The sequence below is a fragment of the Botryllus schlosseri genome, chromosome 10 (assembly GCF_051294905.1).
Source record: "Botryllus schlosseri isolate E-star chromosome 10, Bs_hap1, whole genome shotgun sequence".
Classification (NCBI taxonomy): Eukaryota; Metazoa; Chordata; class Ascidiacea; order Stolidobranchia; family Styelidae; genus Botryllus; species Botryllus schlosseri.
In genome coordinates, this window is record NC_137245.1 from 9,794,031 (window position 1) to 9,815,083 (window position 21,053).

General features: G+C 41.8%; 4 protein-coding genes across 5 annotated transcripts in view; 3 read left to right on the forward strand and 1 right to left on the reverse strand.

The window, feature by feature from the left end:
• Nucleotides 1-2,660, forward strand: part of LOC145448128 (axonemal dynein light chain domain-containing protein 1-like) — a 37,210-nt gene extending 34,550 nt beyond the window's left edge. For both annotated transcript variants that reach the window (XM_080326452.1, XM_080326453.1), the window contains exons 25-26: nt 894-995; nt 2,487-2,660. In XM_080326452.1, the coding sequence (XP_080182578.1) occupies nt 894-995; nt 2,487-2,591 (207 nt within the window). In that variant the 3' untranslated portion in view covers nt 2,592-2,660. The remainder of the gene's footprint in view (nt 1-893; nt 996-2,486) is intronic.
• Nucleotides 2,661-4,185: 1,525 nt separating this feature from the next.
• On the reverse strand, nt 4,186-4,863 carry LOC145448134 (large ribosomal subunit protein uL13-like). The gene has a single exon (XM_080326460.1). It carries the CDS (start codon nt 4,831-4,833, stop codon nt 4,213-4,215), a length of 621 nt encoding a protein of 206 aa, XP_080182586.1. The 5' UTR covers nt 4,834-4,863; the 3' UTR covers nt 4,186-4,212.
• Nucleotides 4,864-9,873: 5,010 nt separating this feature from the next.
• On the forward strand, nt 9,874-12,923 carry LOC145448131 (lysophosphatidic acid phosphatase type 6-like). Its single transcript, XM_080326457.1, has 4 exons — nt 9,874-10,426; nt 11,041-11,198; nt 11,265-11,464; nt 12,112-12,923. The coding sequence occupies exons 1-4, from the start codon at nt 9,919-9,921 to the stop codon at nt 12,506-12,508; spliced, it is 1,263 nt and encodes a 420-aa protein (XP_080182583.1). The 5' UTR covers nt 9,874-9,918; the 3' UTR covers nt 12,509-12,923.
• A 1,073-nt stretch (nt 12,924-13,996) lies between these two features.
• Nucleotides 13,997-19,229, forward strand: LOC145448132 (lysophosphatidic acid phosphatase type 6-like). Its single transcript, XM_080326458.1, has 4 exons — nt 13,997-14,486; nt 15,847-15,998; nt 16,706-16,896; nt 18,662-19,229. Exons 1-4 carry the CDS (start codon nt 13,997-13,999, stop codon nt 19,041-19,043), a joined length of 1,215 nt encoding a protein of 404 aa, XP_080182584.1. The 3' UTR covers nt 19,044-19,229.
• The last annotated feature ends 1,824 nt before the right edge of the window (nt 19,230-21,053 follow it).

Genomic DNA, 21,053 nt, shown 5'->3' on the forward strand with positions numbered 1-21,053 from the left:
ACATATCTATTTTATCGCAATATCTCGTCTCTACATGGCCGTTTTCGAATGATAACGTCACAAAAGCTATAAACCGGTGACATGGTCAACACTACAGATCAAGCAGTAAGGAGAATTGCCCCGTGCATCTTTGGGGGCTTTTCGGGGATAGAAGATCACGAGGAAGATGACCAAAATTGCTCATAAAAGTGTTTTTATGTACTAAACCATCATTAGGGTCACAAGCATCGAAGTTCCCTGATAATTTTTCAAATCTGAACAACCCTAATGTACATCATGCACTCATGGTATGCACATGCTCAGATCGTGTGGGTGTATATCATGAGTCGGTGTATTTGCCGCAAAAACATGAAGGACGAAAATACATTCCGTCCTTTCCTTTCCAACTGAATATATTTTCGAAAATTGCGCCTATTTTAGTGCAATTTTGAAAAGAGTTCCTCCGATTAACTATGACCTTACAACCAAATCTGCTTTTTGAAACCTATTGCTTGAGTACTTTCCAGATCATGATATTTTACTTCTACGTGAATTGATTTTGACATGTCTTGGAAATGTCTACTTCTACGGTATTGCTTCTACTAACAAAAACCGACTATTTGACCACCTCTGATGTCAAGTCACCAGCAGTGCCTTATACCTGTACCCAGTGGTCTGATTCAAATATATGTCGGCCGGGTGTATCACAAAAGTCAACATTTCCAGCCGGTTCTGTTCCAAAAAGTGATTGACAACAACCAGTAATGCTATAGAACCGTTGCGAACCGGCTATCTCCTACCACTGCCTGTACCCATTACAAGCGTCCTATGCCTGGCAACCTATCTTCGTTGAAAGATTGGCATGCACCTCCAAGCAGTGTGGGTCATGACGTCACACCTTTCATCTCTTGCAGCTGGCCGAAGCGGAAAAGTCCAGAAGCAATTCCGTTGCAAGTACGGCCGTACCCGACCCTCCTGAATCTTTGCCGTCCACGTCAGAGAAGACAACTGACAAGGTAACGTTTAAAAAAAGTTGCAAATTGTGGTAGTTCACTTGAGTAGGCTACTTTCAAATCGCGTAACCGCACACGATTCAAATCAAATTTCGAAATATTCACATGGATTGCATCAAGCCACAAGCAGGTAGGCACACATGTTATGTGAAGAGTAGGGCTGGTGCGACTCCGACATAACAGTACGAATGACTTGGAAAAGTTCAAATACGCACCAATTAGAGACCACAAGCAAAATATTGCACAGCTTAGAGGGAACATTGCTAGTAAAGGACAAGAGTACAGAAACTATGTATCTTGTTCACAATCCACTCTTAGTTCCAGCATTTTAGATCTAAGAGCGTACAGATTCATCACTCGAAATGCTGACTCCCACTACTCGACTCAAATCATTATGATTGATACTCGACTCGAATCGTTGCGCCTAGATGGAGTAAAGAGTATTTCTTCCTAATTGCGGATGGGAATCGCAGCGTGGATATCCCACAATCGGGAGATACCGAAATACCGCCTTCTCTCTTAAACACATAATCACATCATATGATACTCGATTAGCAGAATCAAATGATCATCGATTTATTACTGGTAATTGTTTATTTTCGGCCATTGTCACTCCAAGCCATCATTTTATAGATATATAGATGTGATTGCAAGAGTTTTACGAATTTCTTTTTCATGCGAATTTCTCGCTTTCAATATAAATATCATCCGTGTCATAACAGAAATGACAGCTTTCACCAAGAACTGGCTGGACAACTTCTGAATAGTGCTCCGTAACAAATTACTTTTACATTTTCACAGTACTCAAGTAGGATTACCTGCTTGCACTACTCGCTCAAGTGGTTGTTTCGTAGGCTACTTTGTTTAAAGTAGCTGAAATTGTCGTGACTAGGTGAAATCTCCCCTGTATCGCGATGCCGATAACTGAATATATTTTCAAAAATTGCAGCAAATATTCAGCAGCATTAATGCAAATTGAAAATTTTGGAAGTAGCCACCTTCGAGTAATTGCTAAAAGTGTGTGACGTCCCATGTAACTTACTTCTTGAAACTTCACCTTCTGCTTTCACTGAAGCAGTCTTGACATGTCCTTGAAATTACCGGAAATTAACAGCGGCACTTAACTGGAGTACCCGTGATAACTAATTTCACCGCCTTCAGCTGAACGTTACGGTTGGCTCGGATATAATAGAATATATATATCATAAGAGAGAGAGATGGTATTCTTTTTCGCCTGCACCATCGGGATGCTTTGACGACGGAGATGCGATACGGCCTTTATAGTAAGGTCATCTAGTCTGCACCCCCGGTTTTTTTCTCCTCCATGCTATCCGTGATTGCTGAGCGCCTAGCAGGATAGCCGCGGATACCAGTTTTCTAGTCTTTGGTCTGACCTGGCCGGGGATCCAACCCCCGACCTACCGATCGAGAAGCCGGACGCACAACCATTACACTATCTCGCTGACATCGAGCCAATGTTTTTGTATTGCACAGTTGAAGTCTGAATCGCCTGTCAAACCTTCCACACCAGAGGCGCACCGGAGATCGACCTCGAGAGCGAGCACCGACAAGAAGAAAGGGAAATCGAAGAAGAAATAGACGTTTTCTGTTGACAATATATTTTTCTATCAGAGTCAATCTATCAAATAAAGTACTACTACCCAGAAATCGAGAGCATGTCCTGCTAGAATAATGCAGTAAAAATTGCATTCTTCATAGGGGAGTGTACACTTTTTTACCCTGTCAGACACGTTACTTTGTTCCCACATGAATATTTACGTTAAGGTTACCACAGGCTGCAAAAGTGACAATAGCGGACAAGAAAATGAGCATTTTTATAGTTGGAGAGGCTAATCTCACCGTGTTGACTAAAAAATAGTTGTTTTGACTCCCGAAATATCCGCTTTCACTTTGGATTATCAGGGTTGAAAAAAAAGATCATTTTTTTAATTCGACTCCAGAAATACCTGTCATACATCCACTTTGTACCCAACAGTCTGCAATCACAGACTGCAGTATGTTGGACAACAAGTCTACTACATTTACCAATCCGACAAAATAGTCTTTTTCACTTCCACCACATCTAGCAGTTTCGTTTCCTTCTTTCATAACGTACTGGCGATATTCAGTTCCTCTGTGGGCTTTGGTATTACAATACGGAAGGCAGTGGTTATTTTCATTTACTCCATAATTCCATGTTGATACACAAGACGTATTTGTCATTGAATCAATGTTGTGCAGCAGCCTGTAAAATTTATTTATTGCCAGCAAGCAACGTCGACTCCATGAATAGACCATGGTAGGAATGGTTATGCTGTGATGTCTACATAAAACATTTGGAAACTTCCAGTGCAATGGACGTCTTGCTTACTCTACCAACACGTTATTCAGGTGTAACCGTCAGGTTACCAGGCACTGCCCTGTATTATACACTTGAAACCCTTGTCATATGCAATTTATCGCTGAAAACAACCAGTTTCCAGTCTGGGGTAAAACCCAGGGTTGTAATGACTCGACCCAAGATTTTCTGACGACTCGAGTAAATCTGTGTGTTGACTCAACTTGAACTTGAGGCTGAGACAGCCAAGACCGACATTTCATTGAAATTCTAAAGAATAGTTGAGTAACCACACTATTGGGATTTCGTATATTGGTACTGGTACTTGAAAATGCGACCAGAAACTGCTAATGAGGAAAATTAGTATATTATACATGCTAACCATTCGATATCACCAAACAGAGTTATAAAATGTGGGTTTAACAACAAGACTAACTGGAAACTGAGTAGTCAACACAATGACTCGAGTCATAATACCATTACTCGGACTTGACTCAGTGGTGAATCGAAAGACTCGAGTCAAACTATGAAACTGAGATTGACTTGTGAATCGGAGCCATGGGCGCACTTGCAGCAGTTATGAATATTTTTAGGATCCTGACTACCAACAACTCCGTTCAGAAGGCAAACTATAAACAGGGTCTGAAAACTTGACACAACGCGCTGATTTCTGCGGCAAGCCTCTCACTGTCATAAGAATCAGTCATGATAGTATTCAATACTGGAGCAAATCACAGAAGATGTATAGTTAACAGGCAACTATATATCTATAACTCAACTGCGGCAGATAACCTCGGATAACGTCTCACAGAATTACCAATGGAAGCTGTCTGAATAAATAGAAAACAAACCGTATGTTTACTTATTTTTTTAATCAAGCTTTCAACAGGTATAACAGCCCATCGCCGTGATCTGAGCATCAATACTAGCGATTTGACTCGACACATTTTCGGCCGCTTTCTTTCTAAGCGCGACCATTTTCTTCTTCCGCTCCCAAGCCTCCTTAGCGCGGGCTTTGCGTTTTACTTCGAGCGCCTCGACGACACCCTTGTATTTCCACCCGACTTCATGTGAGAGTCTGGCCAACGGAGCGAATCTTCTACCTGGCTTCAGCTTGATTACTTTCAAAGCCGATGGGATGATCATCCTTTTTTTCCTGTCATACGGCGGAGGAACACCTTCAAAACACTTCATACGGTTGAGGGCCGCATCACCTCTCTTTAGCTTGTGCGGCAGCATGCCGCGTACTGTCCTCCATAGGATTTTAGACGGCGCGCGGAAGTGAAACGGGCCCCGTTTCGGGTTGGTGTTGATGCGTTTCCTGAGAAAGTCCAAGTACTTGAGCTTGTTTCGGTAGAAGTTACCGGATATCACGATGCCCTCGCATCTGACCACCACTATTTTCTGACCGTTAAGCAGCGACTTCGCTATAATAGCGGCTAGGCGACCGAGCAAATGGTTATTTGCGTCGATCACCTTAACACTCGTGAAAGCGTCACCCATCGTGTTGTCCAAAAAGACCGAGATGAATCCACGCAGGTCTGGCGAAAAGTTTACAGCGCCATCTGTGGCCAGAGATTTGGCAAAAGCTTTTGAAATCGGAAGCTGGTGTCGTGACAGACGTATTGGGACGGTTTAGGACGACAAATAACATCCATTGTATTAAATGCGCCGCTATACTTGTGTTTTACGGCTATTTACTCAAAAATTGTCAACGCGTATTTGTCACTGTTCTGTTAGAATGACTGGCACTGTGTCGCAAGGTGGGGATAGCACTGCCCGGATACGACTGGGATCCGTTTCTAAAACCGGACAAGAACCAGGACTACGGCTGGGAAACTTTCAATAAATCGCCGAACCATAGCAATTTACAGCGTAGCTACAGTAATATATAATATATCAATAATCACCGACTCATGGAGGGTTTTCACAATTTTCATTTATTTGCCCTGGCGACAGGTGAGGCATCGCCTCACCTGCCTCATTGGACCGCACGTCACTGAGGAGGACGTCGAATGACACGCATTAATAGCGATCCTTTACTCTAACATCCACCTCGGCCTAGAATGCCCGATGTCACAGTTCTTTTCGAAGTTGATATTTTTTTTGAAGCCGCGGCCCTTTGTACTAGTATTCATTCCATTCCTTGTGAATGCTTTCTTCGTCGGGTCTTTTTCGTCGCCGTAAGAACGGAAACGGCAGGGGAGGAGGAGCCCAGATAAACCTCTGACTGGGATCTGCTTAGTGGGCGCTTATTGTAACCACTACAATATCTCCCTCGCACGTCACACTTCTAGGCTTTTGTAAGACACCGCTTACCAACTCAAAACGGGTCGCAGGCACTTTTCAAATTTCGTAGAGGACGCGGGCCGCATGAATCAAGTATCGAGATTAACTAGGCCACACAGTTCAACAACGATGCTATCACTCAACCCAAATGAATTGATATATTGGTAAATTTGGGGTACCGGCCTTATCGAACGCCTTGAAATCTTTTATTAAGGATTGCATCGTGTGTTGATTGATCAGAGAGAAGCAGACATGGCGGCGCCTGTATGACCAGGGCCGTAACTGCCGCACCCCAAAACCCCCAATTGGGGGGGGGGCCGAGCTCGAAGGGGGCCCAAAATTATTTCGTGAATTAGCATAAATTATAGAGTATTTTTTGAAAATATGTGCAACTTTTAAAAAAATTTTCGCGCTAGTCGCGATTTCAAGGTGCAAAATATCCTAATTTTCTGGTACTCTTCCCTCACACGAAAGATTTTTAGCAATGGACATATCGGCGTTGGCCAATACCGCGACACGACGCACCAAGACATATAACGATTTAGGACATATTACGTGCGACTCCAAGAATTGTGCCAGAACGATCGGCAGCGTAAAAACCTTGATCGAAAAGGACTGCCCTTACGCTGACCGAAAACTTCGTTGTAGGCTATATACAAAATACATATAGCTTTCATTTTTCATAGCCTAGGCGCCTAAATGACTGACTGGCCCTACAGTTTCCAAGACACCTATCACTCAGCTCTACCGGTAAATTTGATAAAGTGAGTAGAGAGGACAAGAAATTGATAGGAATATATATGCAATTTCTGATCTTATTGACCGATTTTATCAATAATTATCGAAAATTCGTGGCAAAAGCGATCAACAAGATGGGATGGAGGGGGGTCGGTTTATCACCCTATGGGAGCCCAAGACCCAAGTTTTTATGGGACCTGACGAAGTGCTGTTTCGTTTCTGTCAATCATGTATTCTTGAAATTTTTCGCGCTTCGCGCGTCTAGGCGAGAAGGGGAGGCCCACTAAACGGATCCCAAATCTTGATGACAAGTAGCCCCAATGAGCGGGTATACAAGGGGGTTCTGGGGGGCCGAAGCCCCCCAGAAGTTCGGTTATTTATCACCCTATGGGGGCCCAAGACCAACGTTTGGGGGGGGCTGACAAAGTGCTGTTACGGCCCTGTGTATGACAATGCTATTCGCAAATCCACATTGTCTTCGTCACTATCGGCGAGAAATGGCTTTGAAGTGACATTGCTGTCGGCAAAATACAGGGTTGTATAATGACTCGAGTCACGATTTTTTGTGACTCGACTTGACTCGAGTCATTTTCTTGAAATGGGAAAATGACTCGACTCGACTCGAGTCAATATATAGATTGACTCGACTTGTACTCGAGTCATTACGCATGACTCGACCCAAGTCATTGAATCGGCTTACTTTATATGACTTGAAGATGAAGAAATTTGCGAATCGTAATGGCTGGATCAACGCATCTGACGAAAGAAATGAATGAAAAGAATGAGTATCAAATGCTCTTCAATGTGGTTCAAAAATGCTTGTCAATTCCTGTATCTAGTGCACCAGTGGAACGTGAATTCAGTAGATGTGGATTTATTCCAAGGCCATGCCGCTATAACATATATATGAGGATCTCCTTTCCACTTTAGTATTTTTGAAGTGTAACTCAATGATTTGATTTGCTGTCTGTGAAAACACACAATACCCTCCGTCCATTTGACGTTTTGTTAGGTATGTGCATTGTGCACGTGAGTAATAATGAACGGCTAATGTTTTGTGATGTTTGTACAATAGGACTGTTTAAAAATAACTTCTTTTTTATTTTACTGGGTGGCTATACTTTATAAAATTGTTATGTTGCATAAAAACTGAATTTGACTTAATTTTAAAATGTTGAATCAATGATATGAGAGGAGAAAATTCTATTTGAAAATAAATGGAGTGTTTTTAGTGAGAAATTCTTTCATATAATATAATTACATATTAGTAGTAGGCCGACTATTTTTTCATATCCGAAATATTCTACTCTAATAAATTCGCTTTTTCTAGTTGGAATTGAGCCAATTTTGCTATGAATCATATTTTTACACAATATAACAATATCATGAGGTAGCCGGTAAAATTCGAAAATCTCCAAAATTTCCTCTCATAGTAGTAACGCTCCGGCGGCTATTTCGGGAGCTGAGCAGGAAGGCTGACCTTTTTTTAGTCAACCACCCGATAGTGTGAAAGAAAAACTGTACCGCCTCTACATAAACATGCATCTGTTGATTCTCTATCAGCTGGTATCTAGACGTGACCTCGTTGGTTCTATATCAGATAGTATGCAGACGTGAATTCGTTGATTCTCTATAAGCTATAAGCTAATTCAGGATTGAAAACATGAGTTGAACATGACTTCAATGCAGTGACTTGGACTCGGACTCGAGTCATAACACTATGACTCGGACTTGACCCTTTAAGCGGTGACTTATTGGACTCGGACTCGACTCGGTGATGAATTGAAAATGACTCGACTTGACTCGAGTCAATACCACAAAAGTAAGATTGACTCGTGACTCGGAACCATGTGACTTGGTTACAACCCTGGTAAAATACATTCATTAAATACGATTTATTCCTTGTAGGCCTATATGTGGATAAATGGGCGAATAATGTATCGATTCAGCAATCCGGCCCGCCAAGTACTCAATTTTCCTATGTCCGGCCCGCCGACCAGAGAAGTTGCCGCCCCTGGTTTAAAAAGTATCAAAAGAACCTAGGCTGGCATAAGCGTCTAAGGCTGTAGAACAGGCCGCACTTCCGTGATAATTTATTGTCTATAGGGATTGAATATGGTAGTACTAGTAATAAAAACAGTGAACGACCCGATCAAGGAACATTCCAAGGAAAAGAATGACATGTGCGACGAGGCCTAAAAAAAGAAGGATGAAGATGAAAACCTGCATCAGGTTGAGGGGTGTGGCAACTTGAAGGACGTAGGCCTACTTATAGTCGTTTCGACATTCTCCCATGTATCTTCATTGCATCGCATCTTACATTGTGTGTTTCGAGGTAAAAACACTGAGCTATATAAAAATATATATAAAAAATATATAACCATCGATTGTCCCACACTCGTAATTTGGATACCTTAATTTTTGTTGTACGTCGACCGTGTTAAGCACATTTTCTCGGGGCACGGGTGAGATTACACACATGCACCGGTGAGAATAAACACCATTTTCGCTAAGACTGTTCTGTACAATTATAGATAACTAACTTACCGTTGGTTAGTTACCTATAGTACAATTGACTTTGACGGTGTTTCCGCCGTTTAGAAATTGCTTCTACTACACTCGAGTTTCCGTACATTTCGATTCCACTTTCAGTATATTTTGTCAGCATGAAATTCCTCCGAGTAATCGATGGGCAATATTCCACCAAATTCGCCTCAAAATCGTATGGTTCACTTTTCCACTGTTTCCCTGCTTCGAATTCTTCCGGTACGCTTCGTTTCCGTTTATTTGGATTACACTTCCAGCGTATTATGTCACTATCAACTTCCGCCATGTCATCGATGACGAATGTTCCGCCAAATTCACCCCAAACTCGTATGGTCGACTTTTCCGATGTCCCCGCTATTTCTGTCTTTTAGGAATCATCATTTTCGGGTTCCGCTTCCGCTGTTTCCGCTTTTTGGTGTCCGGATTCCGCTTTTTAGGGATGCCCGGATAATGCAATGAATTTCGGCATTTTTGGTGTCTACAAATAATAAATATAGATCGCTACGTTAAGCCGAAAACCGGTTTACCGTTACGAAGTCTAGCGTACGCAGGTGTAAGTAAGTGGGTTGCAGGAACAGGAAGAAATAGTAAATATTTCATTATATTCGAGCCGCATCAATAAATATTCGCAGTTCTCTCTTTTCTATACTCACGCCTCACGCGTCACGTCCAGACTCGGCAAGAAGTTTTGTGTGACATTGACATGAGTGTTTCATTCATAGAATAAATGAGTGATTATAAACGACTCACGGCCCGATTCTTGTTCTTGGAAAGGTCGAGATAGTAACCGTATTGGTGCTACATTGCCAGTCCAGGTCCAGTAGAATAATGAAATATTTCCTTACTGGAAGAGTTAACGGGATAGTTGCCACATTGGCAATGATGCTTATTATAAGACTGATTAAATATTTGACTGAATAGATGCACCCCTTCCCCTGCTATTCCCATTCCAGAATTGCATAATGCAGCTTGAGTATACCTCTGTGAAATTTTGCGTGGCAGAGTAATCCTTTAATGTTGAGCATGTTCTCCAAACTTTCGCTTGCAGCTACTGCAACAGCATGTTCCGTGATACTTTTGAAAAGCGGCCACCTGCTAGCCGCCCAGCACGCGCCGAAATACAAACTATGCCAGGTTCAAGTCATTTTCCGTCACGGTGCCAGAACCCCGTTGTACGATGTGCCGTTCCTTCCAAAGATCTCATACGAACAAGGACTTATGAATCATCCCGCGAATACGCACGTAAACTACAAACTCGCGTCGTTGATAGACGACAGGGTGCCGCGAAGTTTGCTTGATGAATCCTACATCAAAAAAGGTTTTCTTGATGGAGGTTGCATGTGGGGGCAGTTAACGAGTGTCGGCGCGGAGCAATGCTATGAACTCGGCAGGAATCTGAGAAAACGATATGTGGAAGATCAGAAGTTTCTCTCTGCGGATTTTTCCGAAATGAAGAGGGATCTCTATGTACGATCGACGCATGTTGCAAGGACGGTGTTTTCGGCAAGATCAGTCCTGGCAGGTGATGCTCAAGTACTAATATCATTCTCTGACGTACTAATCTGAGCACTAATAGGTTTGAGATGGCGAGTCTTCAAATTTTACTTGTCAAACGCTTGAGTCAGTGGTTCTCAACCTCTTCAACCTCATAGCACCCTCTCAAAGGGAAAAATAGTTCGTGGCACCCTATCGCACTTTGAGTACCGTACCCTAAGTGGCGAGTTTGTTTGCCACATTTTGTCGCGACACCCCTGAGCAGTCTAGTCGGCGCACTAGAGTGCTGCGGCACATCAGTTAAGAACCACTGACTGGAATCTTATAAAACTGCCCAGGTGTAGTGCGTCTTTGAGACTAACACATTATCACTGCTAGAAATATGTTTGACTGAAAACTCAACTTCTGTGACGGTCAGGATATTCAACATTCTTATGCATCTAAATAGAATTAGAATTGAAGAATTTCAGTTGATTTGACCTCACATAAAATGCATCATTGTCAACTACGCAGGTGACAAGTAATCCTAATGGTAGGCTACTTGGAAATTTCTTGGCTGAACTTGAAATTTGTGATTGCCCAACGTTTTTAGATTTAGATAATGGATGTCAATAGTTATGTCTTCAATCTTGCCTTGGACAGGTCTGGTGAATGAGTACGGTTCTGAACCAATCACTATCCATGTGACCTCTGCCGAACACGAAATGATATATCCAAACTACACCTCCTGTGCGCAGCTGCAAAACATGACGCGATGGGCATGGTTGGAACCTGACAAAGTGCAAGGCATCACCGAGATAGTATGTGCCTTCATGGCCAATTCACACACCTTCAGTTTAGGTGTAAGATAGCGTGTTCTGTTGTAGAAAAATGAAATCGGCAAGAAGCTGAGAGTACCGGATGGAGCAGACGTTAATCTTATTGCGTTGAAAGATAACTTCGTAGCTGCAGAAGCTCACAATAAACCTTCTCCGTACGATACGCTGGATTCCAGCGCAAGGACTCTTCTCGGGGCTGGTTCTATAAGGATTCTCAAAGCGGCATTTGCTGGCATACCGGAGCTGAGGTATGGTCGACTGTTATGGTAGTTTTATCATGATACCTCTGACAGTAGAGGACAGAGGTGGTCGGTAACGAAGCGCATCTGCTTTTTGAGAGTGCTCAACTGCTCAAGGAGGCTTTGCACTACTTAACCCCAAAGTCATTATCTTACAGGCTACTTTCACTTCTACCTAACAGTATTTAAAGCAATACTGTACTTGTACTTTGGGTATTGTGACGGTTGTTTCCATAAAAAGATAACTTATCAATGAGAATTATAGTTTCAATACTCTTTTCCACTACAAAGCTTGATTTGTCATGACACAACATGCAAAACATGTAATACTTCGTCAGTTGAAATGACATTTACCGTATGTGAAGTTGTGATCAACCCACAGCATTACCGCAAAGTGCAATGATATGGGCAAAAGATCTTTGTATATAAACAGTCCTATCACTCCACTGTAAGTTCTTTTGAAATCTCTACTAGTTGCTGAGTGTCAGACGAAAATATTTGGGCATATTTCAATATGAATATATTATTCAATTGTAATTTGATGTTCCGTCCCTCCAATATTCTCTTGAAATATTACTTTACTGCTACGTACTTGTAGCAATGCCGACTGCTTTGGCCACCTTACGACTGAATGAATGTTTGTACCGTTCTTTCAGAAGTCAAACTTTGAAGCTGGCCATCGGACCTTTTCTGGATATTTTACTCACAAACATGGAGAATCGCGCTAGAAACTCGGACGATTCAAGCACAAAATTTAGCCTGTACTCGGGTCACGATACCACGCTTGTACCGTTACTTTGCGCGTTTGGGATTCCGTGCGATTCGTGGCCTCCGTATGCGTCTCATCTTATACTCGAGCTCTATGAAGATACGGGCTGTGTTACCGACGAAGACCGGTATTATGTAAAACTTCTGTACAATGGCGAAGAGCAATGTATCGCTGATCAAGTCTCTCCGTTTTGTCCGTTGAGTCGCTTTGTAAGCTGGTTAGACCACGTGCGTTTACCCATGGAACGGTATTTACAAAAGTGTGCAAATGTAGGAAATAATTGAGTTACAATACATGTATTAGAAAATTGATATTTATGTTGTCCTAGGTCACTGCTTACAAATTACACGCTCAGTCACTCATTTCGATGTTTCCGCATTTATGTTCATTTATTAAACGCGGGTCCATGAACCCCTTGGGTGTATGCGGACTAGCTTTAAGGGGTCCATGAAAGGCCAATATTGTAATTACTACAACTCTAAGCTATAAAACTACATTATTTATAAGGTCTGTCTTTATGTTTGTCTATTTTCAATGCTGACCACGCGTCATAATAGCCACACAGACAATGCAAACACCAGTAATTGCATCCCAACTGGTGTCAGGCCGTGACGAGAGCTGGACGAATGTGATTACCAGACCAGTTGGCAATGAGGTTTTTAAGTCATCAGCTACCCAAATTTGCTTGGATTTTTTTCATGTCGACGCAGTCATTCGAACAGATAGGTCAGCTCTAGAAAAGGTTCAAGAACCCATTGCTTAGTGGAATCGGTGAACTTCTAGTGAAACTATCGATGTTGTAATAGATTTTCAGCCAGTTTCATTTTATTCGAATCACTGAGTGCCGTGACGTAATCATGATGATATTTACAAACCCATTCGTATGCACATTATCTTACTAGCAATATTTATGTAGGCGATTGCCTACCCAATTACAGTAACAATTCTAGGTGAAGGGAGTTCTTATTGAATGGATTTGCGCTGACACATTTTTTATCCTTGTATGACAACCAATAGACTCCACTGGTATCAATGGAACAAGTTGCCTATCGGTACTAAAGACTGAATACCATTATGGAATTACTTTCTAATGTTCTGTACCCCAATTTGCTCACTTCAAGTAAATTGGCCTAAAATATCATTAGTTTGCCTATTTCTATATCAATGGTTTGTTCCTCTAATTTGACAGCAGATAAGGTAACTTATGTACCGTTTCGTACAAGGTTTTTCCGCAATAGCTACATAATTTGACAAAACTTTATCACTTATAAAAATGTATGATAATAGCAAGGCATAATTATTACCGTCTTCAGTATCAAGTGAAAAGTGATCACCAATAATGCTGCATGAGGTTACATCACGATTTTGATGCTTTCATATTGTCGTACCATGATGAAATCGAACTATCCACAGTTGCTTTGTATTCTGAATTATCACGATTGCCTGGTCGTGTTGCATGAAATATTTAGTGACATTCGTGAAGTTCTTCCTACCCGATAAGGAATTTTGTATGTAGTTGACCGATCATGGAGTACCCTCATAAAATCCGTTTTTTATGGCCGGCGCAAATGTATTTGTTCTGCTGTGTTGGTTTGATAGAAGGCAGAAAGTAGGCTACTGTGTTGATACCGTACTATTTACAGACGTGTCTGATGCCAAACTGCAGCTTTTTCTCTGAGCTTCAAATGCCATGTTTTGTAACTTCACAGTTCCTGTCTATATTATTCATTTCAGAAAAATAAGAAGTATAAATTTATCCATAAAATATACTCATGTTTATTCGTTCGGCTTTCGCCGCATCAGTGGCTGCGTGTTCTGCAACTTTATGGAGGGAAAATACGTTATCTGCGTCTGAAATGCGCCAGGACTACGAGTTGTGTTTCGTTCAAGTTGTCTTTCGTCACGGTGCTAGAACACCTATCAAAGTTCCACATTTCGCCCCTGTTACAAGCTATAAGCCTACATTACTCGACCACAGCCCTGAGACATTCATCAAGTTCAAAGTTCTACCGCTGGGTTCTGATAGCATTGTTGAATCCCCGAGATTGGAGAAGACCGGTCCGTTGGAAGGTGGGTGCCGTCCTGGGGCACTGACCAGGCGCGGTGCGGAGCAAATGTATCAATTGGGCAGATACATACGTCAACGGTATGTCAATGAGATGAGTTTTCTTCCGCGAGACGCCGATGAAATGGCGGATGCTGTGTACACGAGAACGACCAATGTACCGAGAACGATAGCTTCGGCTCGAAGCTTGTTAGCAGGTTTGTTTTACTTCCTTTTGGCATCAATCTGAAATGGTAGTATAGTATCTATTCCAGGGATATCTAGTTTCTAGATATCTATTCACAGATGTGGTCGGTAACGAAATAGGCTACTTTCTTGGGGTACCTGAGTGTGATTTTCATGCTTGAACTGCGTACTCCAGCAGTTAGCCTAAGCCAACCTTTTCGAGATTTACGAACCAATGCGCGGGCCACCACTTTGAATGTTGATGACCATTTGTAGTCCGATAGGAGAGAACCGGATTGGGTGACGGTGAAAACAAGACTTACCTGACTACGCATCAACAAAATCGATAACAATTATGTCACGAAAACTCAGTGTGCAACCATTTCGCGCCAAGTGCTCAAATTTTTCAAGGTCAATGAATGAATCCAGTCAATAATATTTCTACTTGTATACATTGCGGGTCACGTCTGTACAGCTGATCCCTTGGCTATACGCCAACGCGTCGGAACCAATATTTTAGTCGTCAACGTCCCAAATTTCGCGGTCAGGTTAATCAAATTATTGGTTGGCATTGGTAAGTTCAAAATAAATTGCCTGGGTAATTAATTTTTTGCAAACATAACTAATTTCGAGAGTTACCGCGTGGGCCACTCATAACCTTCTTGCGGGCCACAGGGTGGACGCCCCTCGCCTAAGCTTTAGACTACTTCCATTTCTACTTTACCAAGGTTTCAGAGAAAGCTAATTACTTTTTAGCTTTGAAATTTTAAAAAGTGTAAACTAGTTCTGGGATTAGTAGCCTTCATCACTTTTGCTAGGGATATGTGGATGTTCGAGCGGGTCTTTTGGGAGTAGGACCGGAAAGATGACCTTTTATTAGTCAACACAGCATGATTTTCCGTAAATACTTTAGAATCAGCAGTTTTCAGGTCAGGTAACTTCTACTTGAGTAGCAGTGTTGACTATTTATCTCTCTGTGTTGATAGTACGGTGTGACTGATATCTAAATTGTGATCCGTCATTTTCTCCTAAAATCGGCCTTTTACGAGTAGAAATTCAAAATATTGCCACGTCAAAAAACTGGTAATTCCACTGGACACAACTATACAGCATGTCACCAAAAAGTTAAGTAGGCTACACCGGTTCTCAGAAATGAATGGAACAGTGCCGAAGATCCTCTCCAGGTTTTTGTCAAATCACGAGTAAATCTTACTTGAATTTGATTCTAGTCAAGTCGGGTCATTTTCAATACCCGACCAAGTCACGGTGCAAGTCAGCCACAATTGTTATGCATTTAATTGTGCTAAACTCTCTACGCAACTGCTGTTTGATGGGTCCTAGTTGCAAGTAGACCGCAATTGAATTGCCTGAATGTTTCCTCCATCTATGCAGGTTTATTTTCCGATGAGCCTACCCTGCCGCTTGCTATATACACTGCTCCCAGAGAAGAGGAAATTTTGGCTGCAAATTTCGAAAATTGCAAACTTCTGCGAAAATTGCTCACGTCGTGGACCAGTTATGGTGTTGCGTCTTCTGAAAATAGGGTACGAGCATCTATTTTATATAAGAAGGGAAACTCGAGGTAAACCTGCACGTTAAGCGATACTGTAAGAAATATTCTAGTCAACTCGGACTCGGGCATATCTCTGAGCATGTTCGGTTACTGATAAGTATTTCAACTTGGGGTGGGCATAATGATCCAAGTACTCTAATTCTAGTCGAGTATCAATTGTAATGATTCGTGTCGAGTGGTGTGAAACATTCTTTCGAGTAACAAAAATATACATCGTCACAGCAGAAGTTATGGTACAGTTTCAATTTCAATACTCCATTCGACCATTACCCCTGTTAGAGATTCGAAACCCCGGTTGGCGGTACGCCGTGCTCATCGAGAACATGTTGCATATGACTGCGAATATTTGTGAAACGACATTTCTATCAAGTATTGATAGACCCTCAAAATGGTCACAAGCACTACGAAATAGTTTGATCCGTATATATGAAATTATTTGGATGACATTTCATTTTTTGAAGTCACTTACTGTAGTAGGTGGTACTCAGGTACTGGAATACTCGTCTCGAAATCGAATCACTTGATTTTGCCCAACTGTAAGCGAGTCACAAACAAGCTAACTCAAATCAGTGCCTTTACAAGCAAAAGTCGTCTCAATATACAATATGTAACCATTTGTCTGGGCATTTTTTAACCGAATTCTTCATATCGCTAATGTACGTTTTACTTCAATGATAGGCTGCTGAAATCAGAAAAGTATTTGAACTGCCCGCTGACGAGAAGGTGGACCTGGTGCATCTCCGGGATAACCTTGAGACGGAGGAAGGCGTTTCGAGTTCAAATCTACACGATGCTATCGGAAGCAGGTTGGCGGAAGTGATTCAGAAAGATGTCACTGAATTTGTAAAGCATGTCTACGTCGGTGACAAGTGAGTTGGCTGGATTATATCAATTTAGCATGAGTGTATATGTTTTGACTAGCGCTGGGCAAAATCGAGTACCTGGGTGATTCGATTCTCAGCTGAGTACCGCATATTTTGACAGCATGACAGTATTGATGATGTTGAAAGTTTACATAGGTACCGTATGCTTTTTGCGTCCACAAGGAAAATGATGCAGGTTACACATCATCCAAAATAGTTGCAAAATTTCTGGACCGTGACTGTTTCGTAGCTCATTATGACTGTCAAGGTTTTTATGACTCATCGTGACTCATCGACTCGAGTCATTTTACGCATTTGCAAAAGTGACTCGAGTCGAGTCAATTTTTGTATTGTATTGACTCGACTTGTACTCGAGTCATTGTTCATGACTCGAACCAAGTGATATGGCTCGAGACTAGGACGGCCAAGACAGATATTTCATTGTAACTTCGAAGAACTCACCACATTATTGGTATTTCGTCTATCAGTCCTGATACTTGGAAAATAGGGCCAGAAACTCTTGGCACTGAGGAAAATTACGATATTATGAATGCGAGCCATTCTATACCTCTCGACTAAAGTTTGAAAAAAGGTGGTTGAACCGGATTGAACTCAAAACTGAACAGTGAAAACAATGACTCGCACTCGAGCCTCTATTCACTGACTTGGACTCGAACTTGACTCGTTGGTCAATTGAGAATGACTCAACTTGGCTCGAGTCAAAACTATAAAAGTGAGATTGACTTGTGATTCGGTTACAACCCTGCCTCTGACAGTGAGTGGAAAATGAAATCACCAGAGATGGCATAAACTGAACAACGGTAGTAGGCCTATCCACAATGTCCCTGCTGCAACTAGACTGGTAGCAAATTTTAATTCACTTTTTCATACCCAAACCTGTCCTGGTAGGGCTAGGTAATCGCTACAACCAATACCGGCTCTGAACTGTAGCTGGTGCTGTAAAAAGTACTACCGGTACCGTTGTTTAGCTTACACCGTATCTCACGTTTAGATCTTCAACTCAGCTGCCATTCCAAATTTCAGTATTTCAGACTGAGATTTAGTGCACTAAAACTGGGTTACTGTGTGTCGTCTTTTACCAATCGAAAGCCCCGAATGTCCTATATTTCCGAAAAAAAGAATAGTTGAAATACTTTCAAAATTTGACTCCAACGTACTGAACGGCAGGGCTGGCAAACCACCAGTTTTCTTCTCCGGTATTATGGCTTTTCAAACTTTCGTAAAGTGTCCTCATATTCTGATTGCAATATATGGTCGCCCTAACTAATATATTCTAATTCTCTATAAACTAAAGGAGAACGGATAGCAAGGAATCTGTCGTTGTCAGTAATTTTAGCAGAGTGCATGAACACCCGAGCTATATTTGTCGCATTGAATAAAAGGCGACATTTTTGCACCCGTTTTAGGATTGAAAACATACAATTCACACAGAACGGCATCACCCTGATATTTTCAAAACTGTTCTTGAACCTCAGTTTGTGACGTACCGTGGTATTAATGAGCTCAACATTAGTAGGGTTACCATATTTTGGGGTCCGGGAAAGAGGACACTTCACCAATTCAAAAAGTTTCAATTACCCTACTTGAAAACGCGGGATTTGTAAATTTTTATGGGAAATACTCTTGTGTTGACTTTTTTGTCTCATTTATGGCGTTATTTTAGTTGTGCCTGTCCTGTGGCAAACGTACTCCAAAATGTACAAGCACTTCGTTACTGTCCACCTCTTATCTTGCGAGCTTACTTTTGTAGTGGAACTACTCTCCCAGTCATCGTTGGGCAATTCTTGAATATGATGCTGCAGAATATGGAAGAAATCGAGACTACTGGCAAACCAAGAAAACTGATCAATTTGTATTCCTGTCACGACGTCTCGCTTGTTCCTATTCTACTAGCGCTCGATATCGAATTTTCGGATTGGCCAGTTTATGCGTCAAATATAATCATCGAATTATACCGGAAGAATGTGTCTGGATCGTGGCAATATTTTGTGAAAGTTTTGTACAACGGAGAGGAAAAGTGTGTGTGTAATTCTGAATCTGTAATGTGTCGTTTGGAAGACTTTGTCAAGTGTACGAATTCCACTCGTGTTTCCGACGACGTCTATTATCATCTGTGCAATGTTACAGAATAGCGAGTTCTGCTGCTTGTTTGCTTAGGTAATCTAGTTATTAACCTTGTTATGATTTCGTACTCCACTGCAACATATCATGATATCAAATAATCGCGATTTTGTAATTTGCAAATCACTTTTCTAATACGTATGCACTTCATCAGTTTTTGTCTTAAATGACTGTAATAAACATTTGAGATGCGTTGAGTCATGTCGGTCAACGTGAAGAGGTACTTGAATGATGAGAAATTGTGAGCGTGACTTTACGAAATGTTAATATAGAAGGACCGATGGGCACAAACTAGTCCCAGGCAGTGCTGGGATGACTCGAGTCGCTTTGCTAAAATGACTTGTCTTGACTCGGCGTATCAGAAATGTGGATTGACTTGTAAGTCGGAGCAAAATTCAAGAGTCAATTTCAAGTAATAGGTGTCGATAAAAATAACCGTATCTTGCATATGGTCGGATTGTTGGCGAAACGCTGGTGTAACCCGTGAGAGCGATCAATCATTCGATGATCGTGCGTTTTACTGAGCCTCCATTGTTCTCTCACTAATAAATTGACCCACCGCAAACGAAGTGATCGAAGGTCACAGCTTACGTTGTCGTAAACTAGTATAGTAAAGTTATTTAATAGCAAAATGTCTGTTTATGTTCTCTGGTCTTACCTTAACCGAACTCCTTGTTTCATTGAAATTGAATTCGAATATAGTTTGTAATAGTCCTCAACCATTGGCGCAGGCTCGAATTGTGTCATATCAATTTGTATATCGGTAATGTATTGCATCTTCTGTATTATCACAATTTGGCCCTGAAGATTAATTGGAGGAAGTGTACCTTTTGTTCCTTCCACCAGCCACAAATACACCATAGGCAAATGCACCAGGCGGGCATTTTTCATCGGATGATGTAGGTGCTGCATGTGATGACGCAAGGTACCTGGAGTTGAAAATACCTTTTTGCGCAGATTACACGTTGGTTTTCCACATAATCTAAAGATTCTTTTTCGCCTGCACCATCGAGATGCTTTGACGACGGAGACGCGATACGACCGTAAGGTCACCTAGTCTGCACCCCCGTTTTTTCTCCTCCATCCGTGGTTGCTGAGCCCTAGCAGAATAGCTGTGGGTACCATTTTTCGAGTCTTTGGTATGCCGGCCGGGGATCGAACCCACGACCTATACCGATCGAGAAGCCGGACGCATCACCTTTACACTCTCCCGCTCTAGATTCAAAAGGAAGAGTCTATAAGTCAGTTTATGTTCTGATAGTAATTTGTTTATATGGCACCAGCAGTTCAGTCCGAGACCCACCCGCATTATTTAGCAGCTTTATACAACAACACCATGTCGCAGTTCCATGCGATACGATCCTTGCGGCCAAGCATCCTCTGGCCAAGAAGACATTGATAGTGCTGACTATGCAACATCCACTTTTAGCCATTTTACTATTGATTTGTTCCAACATGAACGAACGAACCTGGACCTAGCATATCGATCCCACCTTTCGCCACATGCCAACTAATTTTGTCGCTTGCCTTTTATATTCTCTTTACTTCGATATACTTTTCATTCAGTGTGCACGTGTGCAGTGTGCATGGCTCTTGTGTGAGTGAAGTTTGATGAGTAGTTTCAAGTTTTTAGAGAGCCTTATAGCCTATAGCCAGGCGACGCTAGAGGTCCTCTCGAAACATGATTTCCTTTTTATGAAATTCCGGCTTGTTGGATTTCAGCGTAAAAATCGTTAAAGGGGCACTGCGCTCTAAAAATATATGGTCTCAAATTGAAGGTAAAAACGAACAAAAATTTTTGGCCGCAGCCATTTCCTTCAGAACGCCACCGTAATGGAGCTGCAATTTATTGAAATTTCTACAAGACCAGCTGCTGCGGCTCTTTAACCCGTTACATGGCACGATGTCTTCATCGTCGCACTTGCTCGACGCGATAAGGCAGTCACGCAGAGAACGAAACTTAGACAAATTTCCTTCATAACATCGGCTGACAACTATCTAAAATTCGTTCTCTGCGTGAC

Excerpts from the sequence above, each read along its gene's own strand:
- LOC145448134 (XM_080326460.1), bottom strand. The coding sequence starts at position 4,833 with ATGGGTGACGCTTTCACGAGTGTTAAGGTGATCGACGCAAATAACCAT.
- LOC145448131 (XM_080326457.1), top strand. The coding sequence starts at position 9,919 with ATGTTGAGCATGTTCTCCAAACTTTCGCTTGCAGCTACTGCAACAGCA. Across the intron at positions 10,427-11,040 it reads GGCAAGATCAGTCCTGGCAG|GTCTGGTGAATGAGTACGGT; the intron begins GTGATGCTCAAG and ends TGCCTTGGACAG. Across the intron at positions 11,199-11,264 it reads TGCAAGGCATCACCGAGATA|AAAAATGAAATCGGCAAGAA; the intron begins GTATGTGCCTTC and ends GTTCTGTTGTAG.
- LOC145448132 (XM_080326458.1), top strand. The coding sequence starts at position 13,997 with ATGTTTATTCGTTCGGCTTTCGCCGCATCAGTGGCTGCGTGTTCTGCA. Across the intron at positions 15,999-16,705 it reads TTGCGTCTTCTGAAAATAGG|GCTGCTGAAATCAGAAAAGT; the intron begins GTACGAGCATCT and ends CTTCAATGATAG. Across the intron at positions 16,897-18,661 it reads CATGTCTACGTCGGTGACAA|TGGAACTACTCTCCCAGTCA; the intron begins GTGAGTTGGCTG and ends TTACTTTTGTAG.